We start from the raw sequence: 25013 nt of genomic DNA, 5'->3' as shown, positions 1-25013 counted from the left end.
AGTCAGTGTGCAGTTGACTAAAGCGAATGGAAATCACATCATCTTAAAGTCTTTTGTTAAAACAGGATATGACTGATTTTGAAGTAACAACCAGCAGCAGTCCATCAGTCTTTGATTGCAGCCTAAAAAAAGCGTCAATGCAGCACCCATCTGTTACAGGTATTCATAATTGTGGGCATTTTTTGCTATTTCCTGTCAGCCACGGTGGTCTGGGTCCTGCTGAGCTGTGCCTCCAGGCAGCTCTGCGCTGGGAAAGAAAGGGCAGGAGAGAACAAGATGTTTGTTGACAGAAAAACAATATAAAAGCAACATTTGAAAATGTGAAAAAAAGGAGAATCTTGAATGGTAAACCCAATGAGATGGACTTATTCACATCACACCTGTGCACATCAACCTGGAGACATGAAGACGACTGGAGACTAAAACACTGAGGAAAAATGAACAGGAAATAGGATCAAGTAACGCTTATTGTATCAAAACCCGTCCTGACTTTGAGAGTATTTCCTAAAACCAGTGTAGTTTGCCTCTGACTAGAGCAGCTGTATTCTTTGTAGTACCACAATAGCACAAAACGCATGCACAGTGTAGTGAATACATTTTATTATCTGGCTGGCCATACTTGACAATGAGCCGCTCACCATTCATCCCTTACATATCAAACCCTTTACAGTATTCATTCTGGAAGAGCAGTTGTCTACCGGACATGCTCCAAGAGTAGTGCTGAAGAGCCAGCATAAAGCTTTGGCAGAAGTGTGTGCAATAATGAGGCAACGCCAAGCAACAGTGCAGTTTAGTTGTTGAGCTGTCGAGCCATTCCCATCTCTGTCTCTTACATGTGTCCCTAAAGGGCTACCATACATGTCACCGGTGACATACACTGATGAGTGTGAATATGTGTGCATCGCAGTGGGTGGGATGCCATGTTTGTGACTGTGTTGAAGGGCGCGTGTGCGCATATGTTTGTGTGCTTGTTTTTGGTTTTGAGTTTGTGTGTGTGTTTCTTCTTTGGTCGCGGGAGCTTACAGGCTCTGTGCGCAGAGGTTCCCTAATCCAGTGTTTTGAAATGAGCCCTCCAGCTGTTGTGGGCTTGAGAGACTGCTGCCTTGGAGGAGGCTTAGGGATGATAAGATGCTCCTTCTATCTTCATTCCTCTAGGACCTCCTCTCTCTTTCTGTCTTTATTTTCTTCAATCTTCCTCTGTCTTTCTCACTCCCTAAATCTAGCACATTTAATATATCTATGAAGCCACAAGAATAAACACTTATCTCATGCTGCTTGTACAATCGGACATTCCAATAGGGTCGTAACCTTTTGTGTGAACGTCCTCCGATGACAACAGAGGTTTAACGTGCACGTGAAGTGAACATTGTGTACACAGATTATGGAAGAAGATCAGATTAGAGTTGTGACCTAAGAATTTATTGTACTTATAATGATGGCCAGAGATTGTATTTGTCATGAGGGTTAATGGGAGCTCATTAGCTGCATTGTGACGTACACGCTGATGAGACTGTCGCGCCGCTTACCGTACAGTCTTATTATTGAAACAACTGAGTTACAGTGAGGAATCACACTACTGTAAAGGACACATATTGACATTCTGATGGAATATAATGCCTTTAAGTGAAATTGCTTGCATAATTTATGGCAAGTCTTTTCATGACTATATCTCCTATGAACCATAACTGAGTGGAGCAGTTTGAGCGCTGCCTATCTCCCCTGTGCCAGCAGTGAGCCTGCAGGGCTTGTGGTGTCTGCCAGCAGAGGGAAAGCGTAGGAAGTCGGCAGGTTTTCGGACAGACAGAGAGGAAGCAACAGGCAGTCTGTCAGCTAGAATATGACGGTGATATTCAATACCCAAATTCAGCAGAAATGACACTCAAACCCTGAAATTCTTAGCAGATGCCTTACATTTTGTGACCTAGAAATAATACAAATAACTGGATGTATGGTTGGTTGTTTGATTTATATTTTGTTGTGCGAGGCGCTCGCATTTGATGTCTGGTTTTGACTCCTACGTACCACACAAATGGCATGCTGGTGGTTTTCTGGCTTATGGCAAGATCATCATCTTACATTATCACTAACAAGGACGATTCACAGGACATGATCAATTATCTGTAATCATATCAGTGCCATCATCCTCCTCACCATGTTTAGATAAGATTACTTCCCATTGGGGTTTTTGGACATGGATACATGCTTGTGGGGGAAATCTAACTTAATTTAGGCTGTAATGTCTTTAGCTGGTCTAGAAATAGGATGCTGCATGTACATATTTCTCTCTGTGGGTCTGTTATGGCTGACAGCTGAGTCCAGATGAGGGAAGCAGCTCCTGGGTACCTCAGTTTGAGAGGATAGACCTTCATACACAAGACAACAAGCTATCATGGTTGTTTAGTAAGCTGCATGAGCCCAGAAAGCAGCAAATAGTATCTGAAATAACCATTACTATCCCCGCTTGTCATGTTCATTTCGTATGTATTGATACAGAACATGTTCCTGTGAAAGCAGCAAGAAGCAAGTTGTTTTAGGGAATGAATAACTCAACAGACAGCTTATCGTGTCTCCCCATTTAACTACTACATATTTCATGTGATCCTTCACAGTGTGGTCTAGATGTTTGTTTAGCTGCTGAGAGCATTTCAAAAGAGGAGCTCGGTTCAGGAATCATGTTTGTTTTGCTGTAAAGACGGAGCGGCAGCAAAGAAAGGATGCACCGAGAGATTAAACATGACCTTGCCTTTTAAAATATTGTGCATTTACGTGTACATGGCAAAGGTTTTGCTCATTATTACTTGTAGTTAGAGACCTCCCCTCTCCGTCTGGGTGTCTGTCCCTCTGTCTCTATCTCAAACTCTCTCAGTATCACAGATACAGGTGAATATCCTGCAGAGGGACGAGCTAGTTTCTCTTACAAAATGCAAAGATTAATACAAGTGACCATACAAGATGCATCTGTTGGGAGTTGTAATTACTACATTTAGACGTCTACTCTTCTTGTTCTCTTATTTTACTTGTTATGCTTTGAAACACTGATGACTGCCTCCTTCCTCCTGCAGTGTACGTGCGGGCGCTGGATGTGACGGTGTCCCAAAGCAGTATCCAGGTGGCCCGCGGCCAAGCAGCCGTCCTGCCCTGCTCCTTCACCACCAGCGCTGCCCTCAACAACCTCAACATCATCTGGATGGTGATACCACTGTCCAATGCCAACCAGCCAGAACAGGTAGAGTGCACATCATTGCATGAACCCACTGAATCAGAGCATTCTTCGAGCTTGTTAAGGTACTTACTGACATGTATACCATCCTACCAAGATGCATCTAACTTGTGTTTTAATGCAACGTTACTGTATACGCTTCATGTGGATGTCTGTGCTGCTTCCAACACCAACCATACAGTCAAAGCAGGTACACAAGATTTAATATGTACTAAGGTGTGCTCAGATACAGCGCAAAGAGAATTGAAAACCTTGAGAACTGAGGAACTTGCACAATGCATCCACAGAGAAACGATCTTTGGAGCTTGAGGGACATTTAGCACAATTAAAAGACGGCAATGGCTCTCGCTCACGGTGATGGTCATTAAATAAAACCCAAGCTATGACTCAAACACAAAGACACAACACTTCTCTTTCCGGTGCATCTGAACGCACCTTTAGGATATCAGTTATGTAAGTTAGATGACTTTATTAGTACTTTAGATGTAGTAAGTAGAAGTTGAAGATGTGTGTAGATAATTGTCACTTTGCAAATGTAGCCTGCAGGACAGCAATGTCATGGAGCACTTTTTTTTTTTTTTTTTATAAAACAATGTACTTCTTGAAGCTCATTTTACTGTTTAAGTTTCTTTGGGAACGTTGGCAGCAGTTTAGATTGCAGACAAAAACACTGCATGATTTAGACTTTACTTTTGTCTCATAGCCGTTAATTTTGTCCCACTGGCTTCTCACCGTTGTCCCTTCCCGGCTTGCTACTCTCATTTTCTTTCTATTTTTTTCTCACCTTCCCTCCCTTCCTCCCTCTTTCTCTCTCACTCTTCCTCCCCCCTTGCGGGACTTCTGTGATTCCATTTGAGTTGTTTAACATGCAGCTGCAGGCCGTACAAGCTCACCTGCCTCCCTTCACTTTGAACCCCGGCGCTGGTCGGCCGTCCAAATAATACAATCATCTTCTGCACTAATTACCTCACGCCCACGACAGGCTCTATATCGCAGCTGTTCTCACCACTCACACACACAGACACACACAAACACACACACACACACACACACACACACACACACACACACACACACACAAACACCGGTACACACACACAAACTGGCATTAGACAGACTGCTGGTCCAAATGTAGTGCAGATCCACATGCATACATGCAGGGCTTGTATATTTACTGGCTTCACACATAGACACATGCAGAGTGCAAAATAACAGTGTGAAAACTGACATGCATGTTTCCATACATCCATAATAAATGCACACATCAGAGTTGTGCTGCCATGTGCACACATGTGGTTAAGGGCTTATGAAACTGAAAACAACAGTAACATTAACATGTATAGGCACTTGCTCGCGGATGAATGCATGTGACTTTTAGATGCCGGGCGAGTGGTGATGGGAGCCGATACATTTAGAAAGTTGCATAACATTCATTGTGTTTCACGCCATACCCTCACACCGTATTGTCTCATGTACATGGTTAGGTCAATGCTGACGTGTACCTGAGAACATTGGGTACAAGCACAGTGATGCACACAACTTTTAAAGCGTGCATTGCTAAAAAGAGAACATTAAATTTACATATGCATTCAGTGACACATACAATCTATGCAGTCACACACAAGAAGAAACAAATACTGTGTGAGCTACAGTTCCGCGACAAGGTTGTGCATGTGAATTTGGTGAGCTGTCGGAAAAGTGAGTGAAATAAAGTGCTGCGTGGGGCGACAGTACAAGTACAAGGTCATTTTAGAGGAAGAGAATGTCATAAATGATTACAGTTGATGCTAAAAGCCATTAAGAATTACTGAACAGAACTGGGTACACTTGCACACCCTCACAACCTGCGTTAGCACTTTAGCGAGTGCACTCGGACCACTCAGATCTCTCACTCTGCTCAAATTTGAATACCATGTTCAGATTACAAGAGATGATGCTACTTATTTAGCACTGTTAGAGGGCAACGGCACGAGATATGCTGGCACCTATGACTTCGCTAACTTGGCTGTTTGTTGCAGCTCGGATTAATCCTGCTATACATTTGCTCAATGCTTTGACCCGGCATGTTGTTTAAGACTTCACTCAGTGTTTTACAGCCTTGAGCCTCCATGGTTGACTCCACATTATAGGCTATATAACTTAATGAGTCAAGTGTAAGCTTCATATATTATGCATATGAGTGGAGAAAGTGTGCCAGTTAAGTGCACCTGGAGTCTCAAGTAGCTAATTAATACAAAGGACAGATGGTAATTAAGGAAAGACAAAATTAAATAATTCTATTGGAAGCTCTCCTGTTTTTAAAGTAGCTATAATCAATATTTTTATACGGAGGACTAATTTCAACAATGGATCAGATGATGTGTAATGAGGGAAGAGTTACAGGACTCTGAAGCTCTTCTCAGAGTAGAGCATCCTTCAGCTTGGTTTTAGCTTTCCAGTTCACAACTTTACTGTTCAGTCTCACGCAGGTTCCACCCTCTACTGGACTCTATAGGTCTCCTCCAATCGTGTGCATGTATTCGCCCTTTAAAATTTGCATAAACGTAGCCGGCCAATTAGATTGTGCCTACCTGAATACATGTGGACCCAGCAGCCCATAAGGCTGCACACACTGCTGTCTGCTATTCTTTTTCTTTTCAATGAATGTTTATTTTGCCCACTGGTAAAAAGGGATAGGCGAGTGTCAATTATATTGAACTTAATTCCCCTCCGAGCATGATACACCTGTATGTGCGCCTTTGTGACCAGGGGAATATGGTGTGGAGAGCATCTGCTGCATGACGATATAACCAAAAACATTAAGAATGTACTAGATACAAAGGTACAACATAAAACATAACATAGACCAAAGCACATAGCCACAATCAAACACACAAAAGCACAAAGCAAAGCACATAAGCAAGGACAACAGCACACAAGATTAGCAAGACAGTGACATCACCATAAAACCAAAGCACATTAAGCACGTACCATACAGAAGCTATACAGTAAGAAAACGAAGACATAACCACTAATTTAGATCATGACAACATGTTTGATTGTCCAGTGTGTGCTTGGAAGAGAGCATTACCCATAGTGTCCAGAGGAGGGCTCCACTTGTGCTAACAGAACTAGGGTTACAGTAACGTAACCTTTGTTTTGGTTCTGTAATTTACCTGCCCAGCACCAAACAGCAGATAGACAGACAGAGACTAGCTGGTGAACATAGTGGAGCATTTAACAGGTAAAGAGCCATCTGGAGTTGGTGGGGACCAAAACAGAGCTATAAGAGAGTAGATACTGGACTTACATTCAACAGGTGACCAGACACAAGATTCTGAATGCATGCAAATGTTGCTAACTGCTGGAGGTATAAATAACCCATCCAGACTGACATGGTGACACAGCTTTAAGTCATGTCAGGGGTCTGTTTGAATGGGTCGACACATGTCATCCCCCCCTCCTTTATGACCACCCTTTCAACCAGGGTTGAATGCAGGTCGGAGGCTGCCCAGAGTGGACATTAATCTCTGTCTAGAGTTCTGCCTGGCTGTAGCCATAGTCCTGTTTGTTTACACTGAGTACCTGACAAGCTGAGCTCCAGATTACAACACACAGGCACGTAGCTCAACAAAGTGTACCTGTGTGTTTGGGTGTGTATGCATGTTCATGTGTTGTCTCCGTATATGTAATCTGTCTATCATGCCGTTGTTGTTGTGATCAAACAACCTGACCTCTTTCCTCTGGGCTGCTAGGTGTGAGATAATCCAGATAAACACACACATACACACACGCACACAAGTAGACAATGGTTTTATGTTGCCGAGCTGTTGTTTATCCTCTCTAAACTGTTTGCTGGATGTCTGTGTTATTTATGTTCTAATAAAAGCCCCAGGTTCAGGCTCCCCTCGCACCACCTGGGAAACTAATTCCTGAAACTGATTTTGTAGTTTCAATCATTAAAATAGTTGATATATCAAAAATTTATATGCAAGGCTTCGGTGGAGACGTTTCTTCAATGTGATGCGCCTGGCAGTTTAATATTGTCAGTGCCTGAAATCCTTTGAAATCCAATTTTGATATAGTTTCTCTCTTTACTTGCTCAAGTTGAAGATAGAAATTTATTGGGAAAGTTTTATCACTCCAGGACTGATGAAAACTTTTTTTGCACTGTCATTGTATCATTTGTAAATGGTTTTCTGTCTGGAAAAAAATTAATTAAATATGTTTCATCAATTCCTGGAAAGGGGGCCGTGTTGATTTTTATAACTGAAAGAGTAAAAATTGTGCACTTTCGGTGAAATGAGGCTCTGGTGAAATTGAGGTCATAGAAAATCTGTGGTGCAGAAATGATGTTAATCTGTAATTGAGAACATCTGTCACAGTATTTTAGATGATCAGATTCTGATCCTTATCTGAACCTAACAATCTGCCAGAGGATAGATCAAATAGACGCTGCATTCGAATACCCTCAAAATATGACCTTTTTTTTTTCTCTGTGTCGCCTCTCTTCAACCCTGCGTAAACAATTTTTGCAGGACACATCAAAGAAAATGAACAAGGACCCATTTCAGACAGCGCCAACACATCATGTTGTTTGTTTGAGGCTGTAACTCCTCCCTGTGGAGAGGCTGAGAAGAGGTTATATTACAACTCACACATTTAGCTTCAACACTCTCTCTCATATACACTAATGTGATACCTTTTATTGATCAGCCGGAAGAAATTCTTGTTTTTTATTTTCTTGCTTCTGTCCTCCAGGGACATCAGGATGCAGAGTCAGCAACAGTTCAGTCATTGTCAGCAGTAGGGTTTTATGTGTCTTATTTAAGTACATGAATTATTTCTGTTACGAGGGCTTGAACCCTTACCTTTAACTGAAGGGCACAGATCACTAACCCACCCTGATCACTGCCAAATCCAGATCACTGACACCCTCATTTTAATGGACAGCATCACTGCATGGGAATGCCGATGTTCAAACTAGCTGCTTGCAAGGACGCCTTGTACTTAGATATCCTTTGCTCAGATATGCTTGGTTTAGGTAAGGTAAGGTAAACCTTTAATGTCCTCGAGGGGCAATTTTAGATACAGACAGTAGTCAAGAGTACAGCATAACAGACAGTACAATACATAACACACAGAATCCAGAATCACACTGTCAGGGGTAAATCATGGACATTAGTGGTCACTGCTGGTTAAGATGAGTGATAGCAGACGGGACAAAGGACGATCTGTAACGCTTAGTGCTACATTTAGGGAGGCAAAACCTCCGCTATGATGGAAGCATCTGAAACTCAACATGCCGGAGATGTTGAGAGTCTGAGACAATAGACTGAGCTTTAGAGGTGACCCTCCCTTCATACAGATGCTGTAGGTTAGTGATCTTACAGTGATCTTACAGCACAACTTGACCACTTTTTCCAACTGTTTTTTTCAGAATGGACTCAATAAAAGTAGTCCTATCTACATCGAAACTCCTCAGCCTCCTCAAAAAGAATAGGCACTGGTTTGCCTTCTTACAGATGCCGTCAGTGTTCACATCAATATTCAACTTGTCCTTTAAAACAGTGCCCAAATACTTACACTGCTGCACTGCTGCCACCAGCTCCCCCTTGATCACACATGGAGCAGGAAGGCAGGGCCTCCTCCGAAAATCAATAAACGTCTCATGTGAAGCAAAGACTGGTCACACCAATTAACAAATTTATCCAATATGGTCATATTCTGATCCATGAAGAAGACTTACAATAACAGAGTCGTCCACGTACTTGAGGACAAATCTTGATGTGTGATTACTCAGACATTCAGTTGTATAAACAAAATAAAAGGTTTGTGGATTATGTACATTACTTGTCTTCTGGGCGGCCAACACATTCTCACTCTGACCTTGTCACATGTTGACGTTCAGTTTCCATGTCTACATACGACGTGCAAGGTACCCTGGGTGCGTTGGTTGTTGACGTTCTGGGACGGTGTGTCAAGTTCTGCCTGTTACATGCATTGTCTTCATGCACTTCAGTTTTCACAGGAAATAAAACATTTACATACAGTCTCTTTCAAAATAAACACACTGCGTCAGTACAATATCGCTAATCAATGTTTTTTTTTCCTCCAACATCGAACAGACATGGTTAGGTTTAGGAAAAAAGAACAGGGTTTGGCTTTATAATCTTACGGTAAGCGAACACCACTCTCGTGGGTGAAAGTCGTGGTTTGTTGGACCACCCATCTACCCCACTCACACTTTGGCTGCCTTAACTTTCCTTCTTGTCCCGCCGCATTTCCCCCTGACGCCGCTGGGTGCCATTAAACTATAACGGCAACCAGTTAAAGGACACCTTTCTTTTGTTGGTTTCTGATGCTAAGTCACTGCCCAAGCACTGGATTTCGATGACTTTGGACTGAGACCCGGTTCGGGTGGGACCCTCTGACCACAGAGCAAAACGATGCAATGTTTTTGGACAGCTAACTTTGGATTTAAGATGTTGGACCGCCCTTACTCCTTTCTTCCTAACCTCTACCAACCAGGTCTCACACAGTATTTTAAGAGTTGGGAATGAAAATGTGCCTCTACCTACCCCTCCGTTGCACATTGAACAACAAAGCGCTGATACCAGACTAACTCATGGTCATACTTTGTTGGTAATTACTATCAGTGGATCAATTATAATTCTGTTGCATTTTTGTTCTATTTTGTATTTCTACAATCCCCACTTTTGGCTCCTATTCTACCTCCAGCTGTCTGAGGAGATGGAGCTTCTCTTTGAATTTCCTCTCCCCCCTGAGGGTTTTTCCTTTTGTTCTTTATGTATTAAACAAAACCTTTTTTTTAACTTGTCTTCTTCGATAGCTTGTGTTATTGAATACTGTTGTTAATGTAGGTCCAAAAAGCCCTTTCAGACATGATACTTGGCTGTGACCTGATTTGACCCACAGTGACTTTTCATATCAGCCCTCGCAAGCAATGATTACTACAAAAGACACTGTTGTTTTGGTGTCCTTGAATGCACCACAGAGAAAACAGAAACATAGCAACTGGCTGATCTTTCTAAACACTGACTGTATGCTTTGGACAGGATGGCAATAAGGTCAAGTGTGCACGCAGTATGTAGTTTACGTGCTAAAACCAGCAGTTTGAAAAACAAAATACATTAGCGACATGGATCTGGGCCCATATTGTTCAGAACATGTCTCAGAGGATAGAAAGAGATAACAGTGGCAGCTTACAGTCAGTAAATTGACGGGAGGCTGTCGGGGTTTAGAGGTTTATTCAGGCTTTATTGAGGCGATGGCAGTGTCCCTCATGTCTGGGGCCAACAGGGCCCATAGGGTCAGTCAGAAGTAGGCTCCACTTGCAAGACAGACAGTGACAGAGGATATCTGAAGGTTTACTGTGTGCGTCCACTTGTGGCTCACACTTATGGGGCGGGTTGCAGAGCATGAGAATGTGCTGTAGCGAGAGTGTGAGGGAATGCTTGTGCTGTATGTGTGTAGGGTTTTAGGAGGGAAGGGATGTAGCAGAGGTTTACCGCTGGGCCAGCAGTGGGACGTCCAGATAGTCCAGCTAGAGTTCTTAGGGCTGTCGGCCATCTGAGTGCCAGCCATGACCTCTTTTCTCCCTGCACACAGCTACAAAGCCAACCAGGTCATGCGAGAGGATGAGGTGATTTATACACACACATAGATATGGACGGAGCAACACAGTGGACAGAGATGCAAAGTCTAGAGAATACGCAGAATGTGGCATGTTTTAAGCTGGAAAATACACACGAGTGCACATTCTTATGTCCATTATGGTATTTTTTGACACCTGTAATGCAACCATGATTGATTTTTTTGAATGTCAGAAAACTAAAGTCTACAGGAGCTCAGTTAAGAACAAAAAAGCACTGGCAGGTGTAAGATGCACCACAGTTTAGGGCCTGCTTTAATCCTCTGCTCACTCATGCACACACACCAACACGCACGCCCAGTGTGTGTTGCGTGTGAGGCCGATTGATTGGATCACTTTCACCGAGCATGCAGATTATATTGTTAGGTCATCAGGAGTGTAGAGCCAGGTCATACCGGTGCCGTCTGTCAGAGAGGCAAACAGAGAGGTAGGCAGAGACACACTGACAGAAACTGGCGGGGGAAAAAATTTTGACATAAAAAAAAAAAGTGGACGGACAATATGTGAGACCACACTGTTATTGAGATTGAAAAACAGTCTGTGGCAGGACAATCACACACACTTGCACACACAAGTCAAAACTGATACACTCCCTGTGAGTATATGAATATACACTGAAACACACACACACACACACAGAAGATGCAGTTGCAGGCTCTCATCACAGCTGAGGAGCTGCCTATTCATCTGCACATAAGAGGACAAAGCGAGCGTACTGCACTCAGGAAATTGCAGCCGCGCAATTTACAACCGTTAAGCAGCAGTGGAGGACACAGTCACATACACACTCTTGCACTTCCATCAGAACTATCACTCTCACGCACACACACACACACACACGCACACACATCCACACTGGTGCTGGTTGTTTCCCTGCCTGGCTCTTTGAGCAGTTCAATGAGGGCTCTTTTCACCAAAGTGAATAGCCCCTCTGATTCCCCTCCGCACTTTGTGTCTACGTGAGTGCGTGCCTGTGTGTGAGCTGGTGCGCGCGCGTGTGTGTGAGTGCCAGACTTGTGTGCACATACCATGTGTCTGCGTGTGTCGTCTTCATCTTTTGTGTGGGCCCAGCTGAGGGGTGAGAGCTGTTTTGCATGTGGCTCGGCCTCACAAACGAGCTGTTCAGCCCCGAGTTTGAGGCCTGAGGGAAGCTTTTGAACAAATTGATCCTTCATCGCTCTTTAACTTGGACCTGAGACAAGCTTACCTCAACCCAAAGGCCTGAATTCATCCTCAGAAGTGTGTTCTCCACTCTGACTATTCTCAAAGGTCACTGATGTAATGATAAAGAGCAAGGATTTGGTTTAATTTCTCGCTGAGTTTGACTCCTTGTGCAGAAAAACCTCCTCCATTGCTACTGTTGGATTCATCAGATTGCAGTTTATATGTTTCTAAGTTCAAATGTTTTCAATTATGCATACCATTTAGTGGATGCTTTTATCTGAAGAGCCTGATAGTACCATAAAAGCATACTTTTAGTATGTACTCCTTACCCTGGAATCACTGAGCTAGAAACAACCACTTACAAATAAAAGGTTTTTCCTCCTTCTGTCTGTTTGTTTGTTTGTATCTTAGGACATGAAAATCTGTTCACTCCTTAACTTTCTCTGCACCTTCAAGCTATTTTTAAGCCTGTTAGAAGAACTAGGACTCCCTCTAGTGGGAGGTATTTGTAATAGGCCACAAGTGCATTGAGGATTTTATGGCTGCACAAACTTTGGCACCATCTGTTACATATCTTTGAACAAAGGCACACATTTATTTGTTAAGAATTATTAAAAATAAATGAATTGCTGATTCTCAGTACTTGTTTTTCCCCCTGACCCCTTTGCCACCAACGCATCTTTCCACCCTCCACCCTTTCCTATTTACCTTTCTGTTTAACCAATTCACTTCAATTCACCATCCTTTTCTACATCCGTCACCTTCTCTGTCTCTCTTCCATCACCTCCCCGTCACATCCCAATCCAGGTGATTATTTACCAGGGCGGCCAGGTATTCAGCCTAGCCAACCACCTCAATGGCCGTGTGGGCTTCGTGGCTACCATGCCAAGTACAAGTGCCTCCATCTTCATCAACAACACCCAGCTGTCCGACACTGGGACCTACCAGTGCCTGGTCAACAACCTCCCAGACAGAGGGGGGCGCAACATCGGGGTCATTGGGCTCACCGTGTTGGGTAAATTACCGCACATCACCACAGAATATTTCAGTTTTTAATGTCCTAAAAAATAAGACGTCAGCAGGAATCTTTAAATTCATATTCAGAGTTTCATTGTTTGACACTTGCTCACTTTGGCCCTTAACTTGGAGGACATCATTTCCTTCCAACTGTAGAGCTCTAAAGACAGATACACAATAGCATTTTCAATGCAGCAATCATAAAAAATTCTAGCAGGTTGAAACTTTATTTTTCAATTTGTAAGAGCATCAGTTTGCAGTGAAGCAGCATGCAAACACTGTTGTAATGCTGAGAGTCTTCAGCTTTTTTTAAATATGAAATTTCCTCTGCAAATAAGAAATTATTAGATTTTCTTTGTATACCCGTTCACACTCCGCCGCCTACTCTCTCCATCTGCCAGTGCCCCCCTCGGTGCCAGCATGTCGAATCCAGGGCACTCTGGATGTAGGCAGTGACATCATGCTGATCTGCAGCTCAGAGGAAGGCATCCCGACGCCGTCCTACTCCTGGGAGAAGCTGGACGCGCTGCCCAAGCTGCCGCACAACGCCATGCAAGGTATTACTAACAAGCTGGCCGTCGGAGTTCCCTTTTGCCCCACCTTTGCTGGTAAATCCCACACACATAGCGTTGCTCAGACTCAGCAACAATCCCACCATCACCGCCACCTGTCATGTGCCAGGCCCAAACTACTGCCCGCCCAAGGCCCACCCTCCCTTCTGACCCTGCTGAGGGGTGATGATGGATGGATGAAGTGTTTTAAACCATGTGAATTTGTGAATGGGTGCATCAGGAATGTGTGTGTGCAATTGTGCAATGTGGTGGTTTATGTTCTTCCTCATCTTCTCATGCTGAATACCAACTCTAACACACTTGCAATTTTTTGTACTGGACTGGTGCAGTCACTGTGGCCATACTGCTTCAACAGTTACTAAGTATGATAAGGAGCAGGTAGAATGGAAATGTGTTTGGTTTTCAGCATCAGAGAGCACTGGTGTCGTGGACTCTCCTTTCTTTTCCAGCTGTGCCCATTGCACAGTCGAATAATCATCATCAAAAGTCACTCTCGTTGTCTGTACACTCCTGGTCAATAAAAGGCTAATGTACAAAATGTAACAATAAACTGCAGATTGCAGATTCCCGCAACAAGAAAGTCAATATATGTATATATTTTTCTTGTATGTCGACACTGGGAAAAGACTTTAAATGTGAAAACACTGAATATTAATTGCAAATTCAGCTACGAAGGTGACTGAATACATGCCAATGGTAAGATTATATTTATGAAATACCAACTGGCATGTCTGGCAATCAGCTCTTTGATATGTTACCATCTAACTGAGCTTGAAAGAAGCCAGATTGTATCTCACCAAAATGGCAGTTGTATTGGAAAACAATAACAACAAACAAAACACAAAATGAAAGAAACCAAATGTTTTTTATAGTTATATTTCCCTTTTTGTATGCCCTTTACATTACTTCCTCTAAACCCTGATGCTGTAATTAAATGATATTACATTAAATATCAACCATTTGAGGGACAGTTTAAAAATATATTTCAATTTTAGCTGTGTGAGGAAATCCCCTCCTGTGTTTACAAAATATCAAGACCAGCCTATTAAAGGAAAACTTCTCCCATAAAATGGAGATTTGTTAGTTGCATCAGTTAGTTATTCCATGTTACCTTGAATTTATGATGAAAACTTTGTTTTACTGGCATGCCCCCACAGAAAACAGCAAACATATTGATTTATTGATTGATTGTGGACTGCATTTACAACAACAAAATCATATCAAAACATTTGCTTACAAGCTAAAACCTAGCTGGACTGAGAGTGAAACTTATCTTTGCTCTCTTCAAAGCCAGACTCGAATACTAAGATTTTTATTGTATTTATTTATTGTTGTAGTAAAAATGCATGTGTTTGGGAAGTACTGTGCATACTACTGGATACATGAGACTTTGATTTTACTGCACGAGTTGTGTGAGAGTTTGTGAACAGATGATTTGCTATAGTTTTGCTGTTGTTGAACATCATCCCCAATTAACCTTAAATCAATGTGTTTGCCTTTTTCTCTGGATGCATGCATGAAAAACAAAGTTTACTTTGCAAACTCAGGGTAACGTGGCGTTACTAATTGATTTATAAATATTCACTTTGTGGGTGATGTTTGTATTTTTTTTAATTTTATTGTTAAACACTGTTTATAATCTTCAAGACTTTCATTAAATTAGTTTACTCTTCTTTATGATACATCTCTTGATGACAGTCAGAGAGCCCACCTGGTTTGAAAGACTTAACTGTCAGTGTTTGAGTTTTGAGTCTGTCTTCTTCTGCTGCTTAATTTCAATCACATTTTCACTGAAACGTTTGACACAGACAGCTGTGACATCTGTCATGTCACTATCATGAGAACAGGTGGCAATCTGCATTATGTCCTATGAACTGCTGAGGCCTTTTTTAATGTATCCAGTAGTGTACAGCTCTTTGGTTATACGCCCACAAGTCAACCCATTCATTATTTGTGAAAGAAAGGAATCTGCAGCTTTACTTTTTTAATGTACAATATGCTTTACTTGTTTGAAAGCTGTATAGCACCCTCTATTGGTAGATAGTAAAAGTAGTTAAATTGAATGTATTCTCATACTGTGGAGATTAGAACAAGAAAGTTAACCACATTTTACACAAACTATGAATGACTTTCTGAGTTGTTTTTATTTCAAATTAACCATGATGTTACACTTAGCAGACTTTTTGTAAATGTTTCTTTGATATGCACTGAGTCCTAGGTTTTTGCTTTGACGTATTTGTGTTTTAGGCTGTGTTCCAAATCCCATACCCTTTCTTTTTACTTTAAATATCGTGCTACAGACTGCGACAAATATATGGGCCAGAGGGTAACAAATCAAGTTATGTTATGATAAAATAAAGTGGGGCAGCTGCAGTATGTACTGAAAGTAAAAAGAAAAAGTATGTGATTCACAACGCAGCCTCAGTCACTTTAATTACCATGTGGCTCTGTGTGTGTGTGTGTGTGTGTGTGTGTGTGTGTGTGTGTGTGTGTGTGTGTGTGTGTCCTTCAGATCAGATGCAGGGCACTGTAACATTGAGAAACATCAGCACCAGCACCTCAGGACTCTACCAGTGTACCTCCAGCAATGCCATCGGCAAGAGCACCTGTCTGCTCAACCTGCAGGTCGTAGCACGTAAGTACACTCAGACACACTGCTCCCTCACTGCTGGATCCATGTAACACTGTTACTGTCATTTATACACCAGCTGACACATGGTTTGGTGAGGGATCCGCATTTATAGATGGAAGCCCCTTGTCTCTGTACTCTGACAGATGGAAATAAAATTAGGGTGACACTTGTCAGACAGACAGGATGAATATTAACACAGGCAAATAAACTATACAACTACACAAAGGACAAGAGCAGCAGATAGTTACACTGCCTCACGCCTGCACCAGTTCAGAGAAAAGGACAGAGTTGGTTTGGGGTCATACGGGGTCAGACAGTTTGGATAGCTTGACAGGAAAGACTGTAACATCATTACACAGTCTTTTTCTTTTTCAGTCTGACAGTGTGTGACAGGATGACGCTCAGTGTCATGAATACAGGCAGACAGACAGCAGAGTGCTGAGTCTGTCTGTCAGAGACCACAGCGGGTTTTAGTCACTGCCGACATGGTGCAGATGAAAATGCTCAGAAAGAGGAAGTGTTACTCAAAATTCTGCTCCACTGCTGTTTCTATTTCACTTCACAAATTTCACAAAAACTGATATATTCAAATCAGTGCGAGATTTTTCTCCATCTCCAATATGAAATTGTGTCTATATTTTTAGACCAAGGGACATACAATAGCTCTTGTCCACCAAAGAAACTTACCATAGCATGAGCTCCTCCTCTCACAGATTATATAATGGACACAGTAGCTCCTGTTAGTCAGGCAACACATCCCATAGGTCCTTGAATTGTATTTTAAGAGTTTAAGAGTAAAGCTATATTGCCCCAAAAATATTAAATTGCTGCATGTGTCTGCCAAATTAAAAAAATCTTTGACAGAGCACACACAATTTTGAAAACAAGTTCATGAACCTACTACATTTCCTGTCTAGTTTTCTGCCACCCATCCAGCTCCCTCTTCATCTGAGGCCAAACCATGATGAATTTAGACTGAACTTTTTGGCAAACTCTCTCCTCCTGTCTCTCTGTCCTGCAGCCCAGCCTCAGAGTGTGGGTCTGATAGCGGGCACCATCGCTACAGGAGTCCTAGCTGTCATCATCTGTTCCCTGTTAGTGGTGGTCACGCTCTTCTACTGGAAGAACAAGAACAAATACGACGAGGAGGAGATCCCCAATGAGATCAGGTTTGGCTTTGATCTGTGGCTTTGGTCAGTCACAACCAGATGCTGTTGTTTTTTTTCCAGTGCATACATAATATTAATGTATGTAGTAGATGTTGTGTCTCACACACAGATTGTTTAGTGGCATATGTTGTACAGACTGTGGCAGGGTGGAGACTACATTTGCAGCCCAGAATGAATCACCAGAATAAATATTGGTATTGTACATTTCTGAAAACCATGGATATGGATATGTTTGTGGGTTTCATACAGAGTGGATGTGATGTAATGTTATGCTGTGGTTAGCATGCGGTTCGGTTAAGGCACAGAAACCACTTGGTTAGGGTTGGAAAACATCGTGTTTTGGCTTAAAATACCAGCTCTGGTCACAACAAACACGTGTTTTGAAAAAATTACAAGGTTTTGTCACACCAGACACAGCAAGAAATGTCCCTATGTGTCGTTAAAATACATGCTTTTATTGTTCGTTGGTCTAAAAAAAATGGTATGACACTATCTGCTGTTTTGCAGCCGTCTCCCCCGGGTGTCATGCCGTCCACCAGCGAAAGTCAAATGTTGACATGATACGTATGAAAAGTACAAATGTAACATATGTGGTTTGCAGAAATGCACAGTGCCAATGTTTCACCCTGGCGACTGGGCTGACATTCGCGGCCTGTCTGCTGTATTTCAAAGGGTGATAAGATTCAGCAGGAACTTTGTATGTCCTACAGCAGAATGATTAGTGTCAGCACAGCAATCACAAAGATTCAGCTCAGAAACCCAGACCAGTTAATTGGATTGAAAGTTTGAAGAATTCAGCTTAATTTTTATCTCTTTGCAGCAAATGTCTCCATCATCTCAGCCTAATTTGTCTGTTCAAACAGTCTGTGAAGCTCTGTCAGCTGATTAAATGGGCTGCAATTTCTCCCAAAAATCTCTCCATGCATCATTTGGAAGATAAATCATTGTTCAGATATGTGAGTCTTTGGCTGGTTGGGATAACATCTGCTTCATTTTGGGCTCATCTGCAATAGCACATTCAGTTTCCAGCCCAGCAGCTCTGCTTTTCACCACTAACAGCAAATCACAATGAATATTATCTCAGCCAAATGTATCAGGAGCCAAACTCATCCACCAAAATTACTCATGCTTAAAAAAATATATGAGCGAGGAATGACTAAACTGCAACTTAAAACCAGTGATATTCACAGCATATTTACTGGAAGTTTATCAACAGTTTATTGATAAAACTATAAATACTTTTGAAGGATTTAAATACGGTGGCCCTTTATTGGTTTAAAGGTCTCATATTATAAAAAGTCAGATTTCCATTTCTTTCTTTTCGCAGGTATAGGCGCTGTATAAACACTGTACTGTGAAACTATCATAATGTTCAGTTCACAGAGAAATCCACTCACACTCTGTATTCAGAAACTTTTACCTTTAAACAAACCATCAGGAGTTATGTGAAGTTGTGATGTCACAACTATACCATATAAAGGTAGAAAGTGCCACCTCAGGGCTGTTACAGTTGTTCCCCAGTTGGAATGACGGTGCAGAGATGCAGAGTGCAGATGTGAAAGACCGGAGGCCTGTACTACGAAGGCAGTTCAGCTAACCCAGGGTATCATCTCGTTATCTGGTTTGACTAACTCTAACATTGGCCGTCTGGATACAAAGCTAGTTATCAGCTAGTTCAGTCAGCTCTGGGTTTCTTATCCAGCCACAAGCGCGTTCATGTGAAAGAGGCGGGGGTGTTGTTATATCCTTTATTTGTACAGTTGTTCCCACTCTAAGGGCAAAGATGAATAAATAAGTAGCATTAAGATTCTCGATGTGTTGTAACTTGGCTGCATAGAGGAGCTCTTTTAAATTTTAACGCTCCGATAGAGAATCTGTACTAAACATTTGAAGACAAACTAATTGGCTATCTTACTGCTATCGTTGTTAATATCACTGACATCTTCACAACGTCTTATCTTAACAGAGAAGATGACCTTCCTCCCAAGAGGTCATCATCAGTGAAGGCTTTCCATGCAGACGCCTCATCCTCAGAGAACGACACGCTGACATCCACCAACACCTACAACAGCCGCTACTGGCACAACCCCAAACCCAACTACGACACCAACTCCTACACCCGCTACAACGGAGACACTCGTCAGACCTTCTCCACCGCTGCTCACGCTGCACATGGACACGGACAGGCCCAGAACGCAGGCCACGGCCACAGTACAGTGGTCACAGCACCAGGCTCAGCTCCGCTGTCCCGCCATGCGCAGCCCACAACAGCAACAACGACAGCGTTCGCCAACGGCAGCCACACACTCCCACCACCCAAGACTCTGGTGGTCACCACAAACTCTGCCCCGTCCCCTCCCGCCATGGTGCGCAGCAACGGCTCTGTGAGCCTCAAACCGGTGGTGACTTCCACACACGGGCAGCACACACACTCCTACGCCGTGAGCCAGGCCACGCTGGAGAGGATGGGGGCGGTGCCTGTCATGGTGCCAGCCCAGAGCAGAGCTGGCTCGCTGGTGTGAAATCCCATTTGGTAAACTGTTAGCTTTGAAAACAAGACTAAAAACATGCTTGTTTTCTTGTGATGTTTGGAACCCACTGATGAAGAACAGACCGAATATGGGCTGAAGCAGCCCGCTGCCCTTTACGACTTCGTCACAACCTCTTTATCTCAAAACAAACTTGGATTTCACAGTGCAGAGTTCATTTAATGCCAATTCCCTGATGGACGGGACCCTTTATTTTGTAGATGAGCATTACATGGAATCTGATCATCCCCTTATTGGATGGATTTTCCTGGCTGGTGTGGTGGGAACGATTTTTCAACCACTTTAATTTCACAAAAGTGGAGGGAAATTTCCTGCAGAACCTGGATTCCCACATCTTTTTCAGGGCTGGATCATTGTGATGATTGTGGGTTTTTGTTTTTTCTTTTTGTTCGGACTCAAAGCAACACAAGGCATTTTCATCTCAATGTGTCCACACTGCACGGTCAGACAGAAGCAAGCTCGGATTCCCACATAAATGCATGTGTCTGTTGTTTTAGGATAACAAATTAAGTCTGTATTGTTTCCAATAATTTCATTGTCACAGTTGTAATTTTGGTTGATAGTTGTGATGAGGGTTATGCATTGAAACAGTGAATGTTTAAACGTCTGTTGGGAGGAACCTAAAGAATAAAAGGGTGTTGGGAGAAATGGCCTTAGAAGCATATAGAGAGAGGGGTTTTATGGGTGCAATACATCGCATAATATACTTTAATTCATTGAATGCAAACATTTTAATTACGTTTTTGCACTTTTCAGAGCATTTTTATATCAAAACTGCTGTCTTACAAACAATAACTCAGTCTTACTAATTACAAGCTTTACCCAAACAACATATATCAAAACTCTGCACATACAGAATACTGATGATATTTGAAGATAGCACAAGCACTGGATTTTCACAACAGAAAGCTACTGTCCCCCGATTTAAACTTGAACCTGCTGATGGATGGTGTCGTAGTCTTCGCTGTGTTCATCCTCTCTGTTGTCCTGATCTGGTTGATGTCACATCAGTGCTGCTTTCAGAAGTCGTGGGTAAGAGGATGTCTTATTTCATAAATGCTTTATAAAGAGACAAATATATATTTAAAGGTGATTTTTTTTTCTCCCCTTGACAAAGGCTAACACCTATTGTTTTTTTTTACTGTACATATTGTAACTACAACAGTAGGCTAGATTGTGAATCAAAGAAAATACATGTCTGACTGATACATATTCTACAACTCATGTGTCTTAACTTTAAAACGCTTCTTTTTGTTACATTAGACGACAAACTGGATTTGATAGTCTGTTATTGGTTTAAAATGAAGGGATGCTTTTTTAATATTTTCATTTTCTAATGGTTATTGCCATTTCATTACGAGGTCTGAGGTAAATACAGTATGGTTTAATATGGATGGCCATATGTGTTACGATTAATAATAGACACCTATGCTGTATATGGTAGTATCACTGTGTTTCTGACCTGCTGTATTTGTATTTTAACCAAATTTCACCACTCTCTGACAAACTGTTACAGTGTTCCCAAATTTGCAATCATTTCTCATTGTGCATTTATGCGCAATACTAATAATTTCTAGTAGCTATGATGCAATACTTCATACGGCAATTATTTGTGTGTTACATGCTGTATTGAAAGGTGTTTTATTCTTTGAAAGCAATTCCTCTTTATGTCTAATATGAGTTTTAATTAAATGTGCTGTTTTGGCATTTCGAGTCTTACCGAGACAAATTTGTGTGCTAACATTACAAAAAGTGCTCAAACACATATAATCTCATGATTTATTGTGGAAACTTTATTTTTCTCTTCTTTTCTTTTTTTACATTTATATTATTTAGTTCATACCAGACAACTTCACTGACTTTACAGAGTACTTTTTTTAATGTAGAGACTGCTACATTTATATGTCTTCAGGTTGTTTCCTAGAAGGTGTTATATTACACTCAAAATATTAATAATTAAATTAGAAAATTAAAATTTAAAAAAAGGGAGGGTTGGCAGCGAGTGTAGAGTGGAATTAGCTTAAAGGAGAAGTTCGGTATTTTGCACTTTGAGCCCAATTTCTGGGTTGTTTATGATGAAATAGAGTGGTTAAGACCAAAATAGTGACAATTGCACATTTTTGGAGAATTTGGCTTTCCCCTGCCTGGCTTAACACTGCTGCCTATGGCCATGTGTGAACCTGTCCTAAAACCACCCTCAAAGTGGTTTCCAGCTGTGTTTTTGCTCTTCATCTTGATTGTGGAACTAGTTTTTTCAGCTGCCTCACACCCGTGTTTAAACTTACGCTTGATCGTTCGTTTGACCCTGAAGCGTTATACACTCCAGCCCACTTGATGGCAATAATGCTTCTTTACGTGGGTGTCACCAACCGGCAGGAAACCATTGCAATGTAATGGAACACAGAAAAGAAGCAGAAGAAGAAGGTTGGTGTTGTGTTCAAAGACATCGTGCTGCGACGGATGTTTACAAGCGAGTAATCCATTGGGCAGTTGTTTAAACTTATTACAAATTTTTTTCGTTCGTTCTCGTTCTTCCTCCAGGAGCGCACACGGCACTTTCGCTGAGCTAAAAGACTACAATGACTAAAACCTTGTCGTGAACAACCCCCTTTCCGTTTCCGGTGGCGGATCACTACCAACGGACAATGAGGCTTCCTATAGAAAACCAATGGGGTAGACAAAATGTCAAATACATCATCATGGAAACCAGTTTGCTACGATTTTTATGTCAGAACATCAACGAACACCACTGACCACTTGGTGAGTTTTATGGCTTTGAAAACGAACGTTCAGGGTGGTTTTAAGACAGGCTCACGCATGGCCATAGCAGCCAGGCAGGGGAAAGCTAAATTCTCCGAAAGGGAGCAATCGTCACTATTTTGGTCTGAGCCACTCTATTTCATCATAAACAACCCAGAAATTGGACTCAAAGTGCAAAATACCGGACTGCTCCTTTAATATATTACACTAGAAATATAAATAAACAGAATGTTCTTTAATCCCAACACATATTTGGATAATGTGCACAATAAATGAGATGTACTTTTGTTTTATTGATGTCTTCCCAAATTCACACACTTATGGAGTGACAAAATTCACCTACTGAGTTCAAGTCAGCACTGTTTTTGTGTCACAATTCATTGTCAGTGATGTAAGCCTGCTGTTTCCACAGGCCTGGATCAAACAGTAATCCGATTTTTTTTTTTTTTTGCCTGGAAGTCTTCTTATAAATGACTTCTAATTTAATATCTGTATTTTTTAAAACAATTCACCATGCCAGTGGTTCCCAACTGGTGGGTCGTGGTCCAAAAGTGGGTTGCTGGTCCATTCTATATGGACCACAAATGACTCGGGGAACACCTTAAACTTGTAAAAAACACATTTTATTTTGAAGTACAGTGAATTTCTTGCACGTTTGAAGTGCAGTTTCCTGCTGTAGCGTGAATAACTAACGGACAGCTATTTGACAGAGACAGCAAACTAGCTGTGTGGACCTTGAACTAATGACTACGGAGCAATCTGGACCCCGTGGCTGGACCAGTTGGGAACCACTGCACTATGCTCTCATTTACTACAACATGACCACTCCAGATCAATCTTAAATATGTTCGTCTTTGTACATTTGACCCCAGTCTGGCCTCAGCTATACTCCAGCTCACTATTGTTGCAGACACATTTATTTAACTGTTTTTTATATCTCTCTTTTTTTGTCTCAAGGCTTTCTACTGTGTGGCAGAGCTACAATACTTTGGTAAAAATCCATCTAAAACACACACACACACACACACACACACACACACACACACACTGATTTATGATTTATGAATACAGTACGGCTCAAAAAGGTCAAAAGATCAAAGATCCCCTCTTTCTCCTCTTTTTTTATGTCCAACAGTGTTTTTGAGATAACATATTCTGTCTGTAGATTCCACTCACCATCTCTCCCAGTGTCCCTGCCCTGAGCACTGGCTTACAACATTAAAGACGAACTTGTCTTCAAAGATCTCTGGCTTTATCCTTCCCAGAGAAAATTTATTTCAGGCTGGAAAAAGCTAAACTGAGATTATTTTACTCCCACTCTGCCCTCCATTTGCAGGAGCATCGGAGGAAAGAGAGTGCAATCAGTAGAAAACTACTGAGGCTTTAACCCAGTTCAGATAAACATCTCATCTTCTACCCTGGCCGTAGGCTGGCGTGTGGTACACAAGGTGGCAAATGGGTTGTGTACATAGATAAATAAGGACATGTGATATATTGCCAATAGTAAAAACCAATCTGTAAATATGTATAAAAATACATCTTGTTCTTACTGTTGGTTTGAAATGAAATAGGAAAAATAACACTGGAACTTGTAGTGAATAAATATTGTTAATACATTCTAGTTGGCTTTCTGCTCATTTGTTTGATTGTGTGTTGCATGTTTTAGTTTCCTGCTTGCTTCATGTTTTCAAGACAAAAGTAACATTAATCAACAATAAATAATCAAAGAAAGAAAGACATTAATTGTGCCATGTGTTGGCTGCATATACATACATGCACAATGGGTATTGTCTTCAGGAGGAGCTGCTGCAGTAATATGAATAACATATTTCAGGCTTTGCTCAGCAAGCTTTCTATGAAACTCATTCATCGAGCCGTTGGCGCTCCTGCGGGCTGTTAAGACAACCATAAAGACGGGAGCCGCGCAGAATAACAATATGAAGAATATGCAAGTGTGCTAGTTTCTTCATGCTCTTGTGGTTTCTATTCCCAAGACAAATTGTGTAATACTGCAAAAATGAAATGCACTTCCAAGGAAAGAGAGGGACTCAGCACAGATGCGTGAACACATACTTTAAGATGTACAATTGAACCAATTATCATTTTTCTTTTTAATGCTTATGTTTATGCATTTGCTCTGTGTGGCCTTATGACTCTCACAGTGTAGTTGATTAAAGACAGAACAGATGACTGAGTCCGTGTTAGTGTGCACAGATGTGAACTCTTTCTGCTCGTACTGCCCACTGGCCACGTACGGTACCTTATTACAATGATCA

General features: G+C 41.8%; 1 protein-coding gene across 3 annotated transcripts in view; it reads left to right on the top strand.

Annotated features, from left to right (window-relative positions):
- igsf11 (immunoglobulin superfamily member 11) overlaps positions 1 to 24358 on the top strand; it is a 120167-nt gene extending 95809 nt beyond the window's left edge. For 2 of the 3 annotated variants that reach the window (XM_050059063.1, XM_050059051.1), the window contains 6 exons: positions 3063 to 3226; positions 12846 to 13053; positions 13457 to 13612; positions 16140 to 16262; positions 17281 to 17428; positions 19395 to 24358. In XM_050059063.1, coding sequence (XP_049915020.1) covers positions 3063 to 3226; positions 12846 to 13053; positions 13457 to 13612; positions 16140 to 16262; positions 17281 to 17428; positions 19395 to 19950 — 1355 coding nt within the window. In that variant the 3' untranslated portion in view covers positions 19951 to 24358. The remainder of the gene's footprint in view (positions 1 to 3062; positions 3227 to 12845; positions 13054 to 13456; positions 13613 to 16139; positions 16263 to 17280; positions 17429 to 19394) is intronic. The other variant, XR_007570860.1, reaches the window with a different exon arrangement.
- Positions 24359 to 25013: the final 655 nt, after the last annotated feature.

The sequence above is a fragment of the Epinephelus moara genome, chromosome 2 (assembly GCF_006386435.1).
Source record: "Epinephelus moara isolate mb chromosome 2, YSFRI_EMoa_1.0, whole genome shotgun sequence".
Taxonomy (NCBI): Eukaryota; Metazoa; Chordata; class Actinopteri; order Perciformes; family Serranidae; genus Epinephelus; species Epinephelus moara.
Note: the sequence above shows the minus strand (reverse complement) of the source record. Positions and strands in the feature narration are given on the sequence as shown.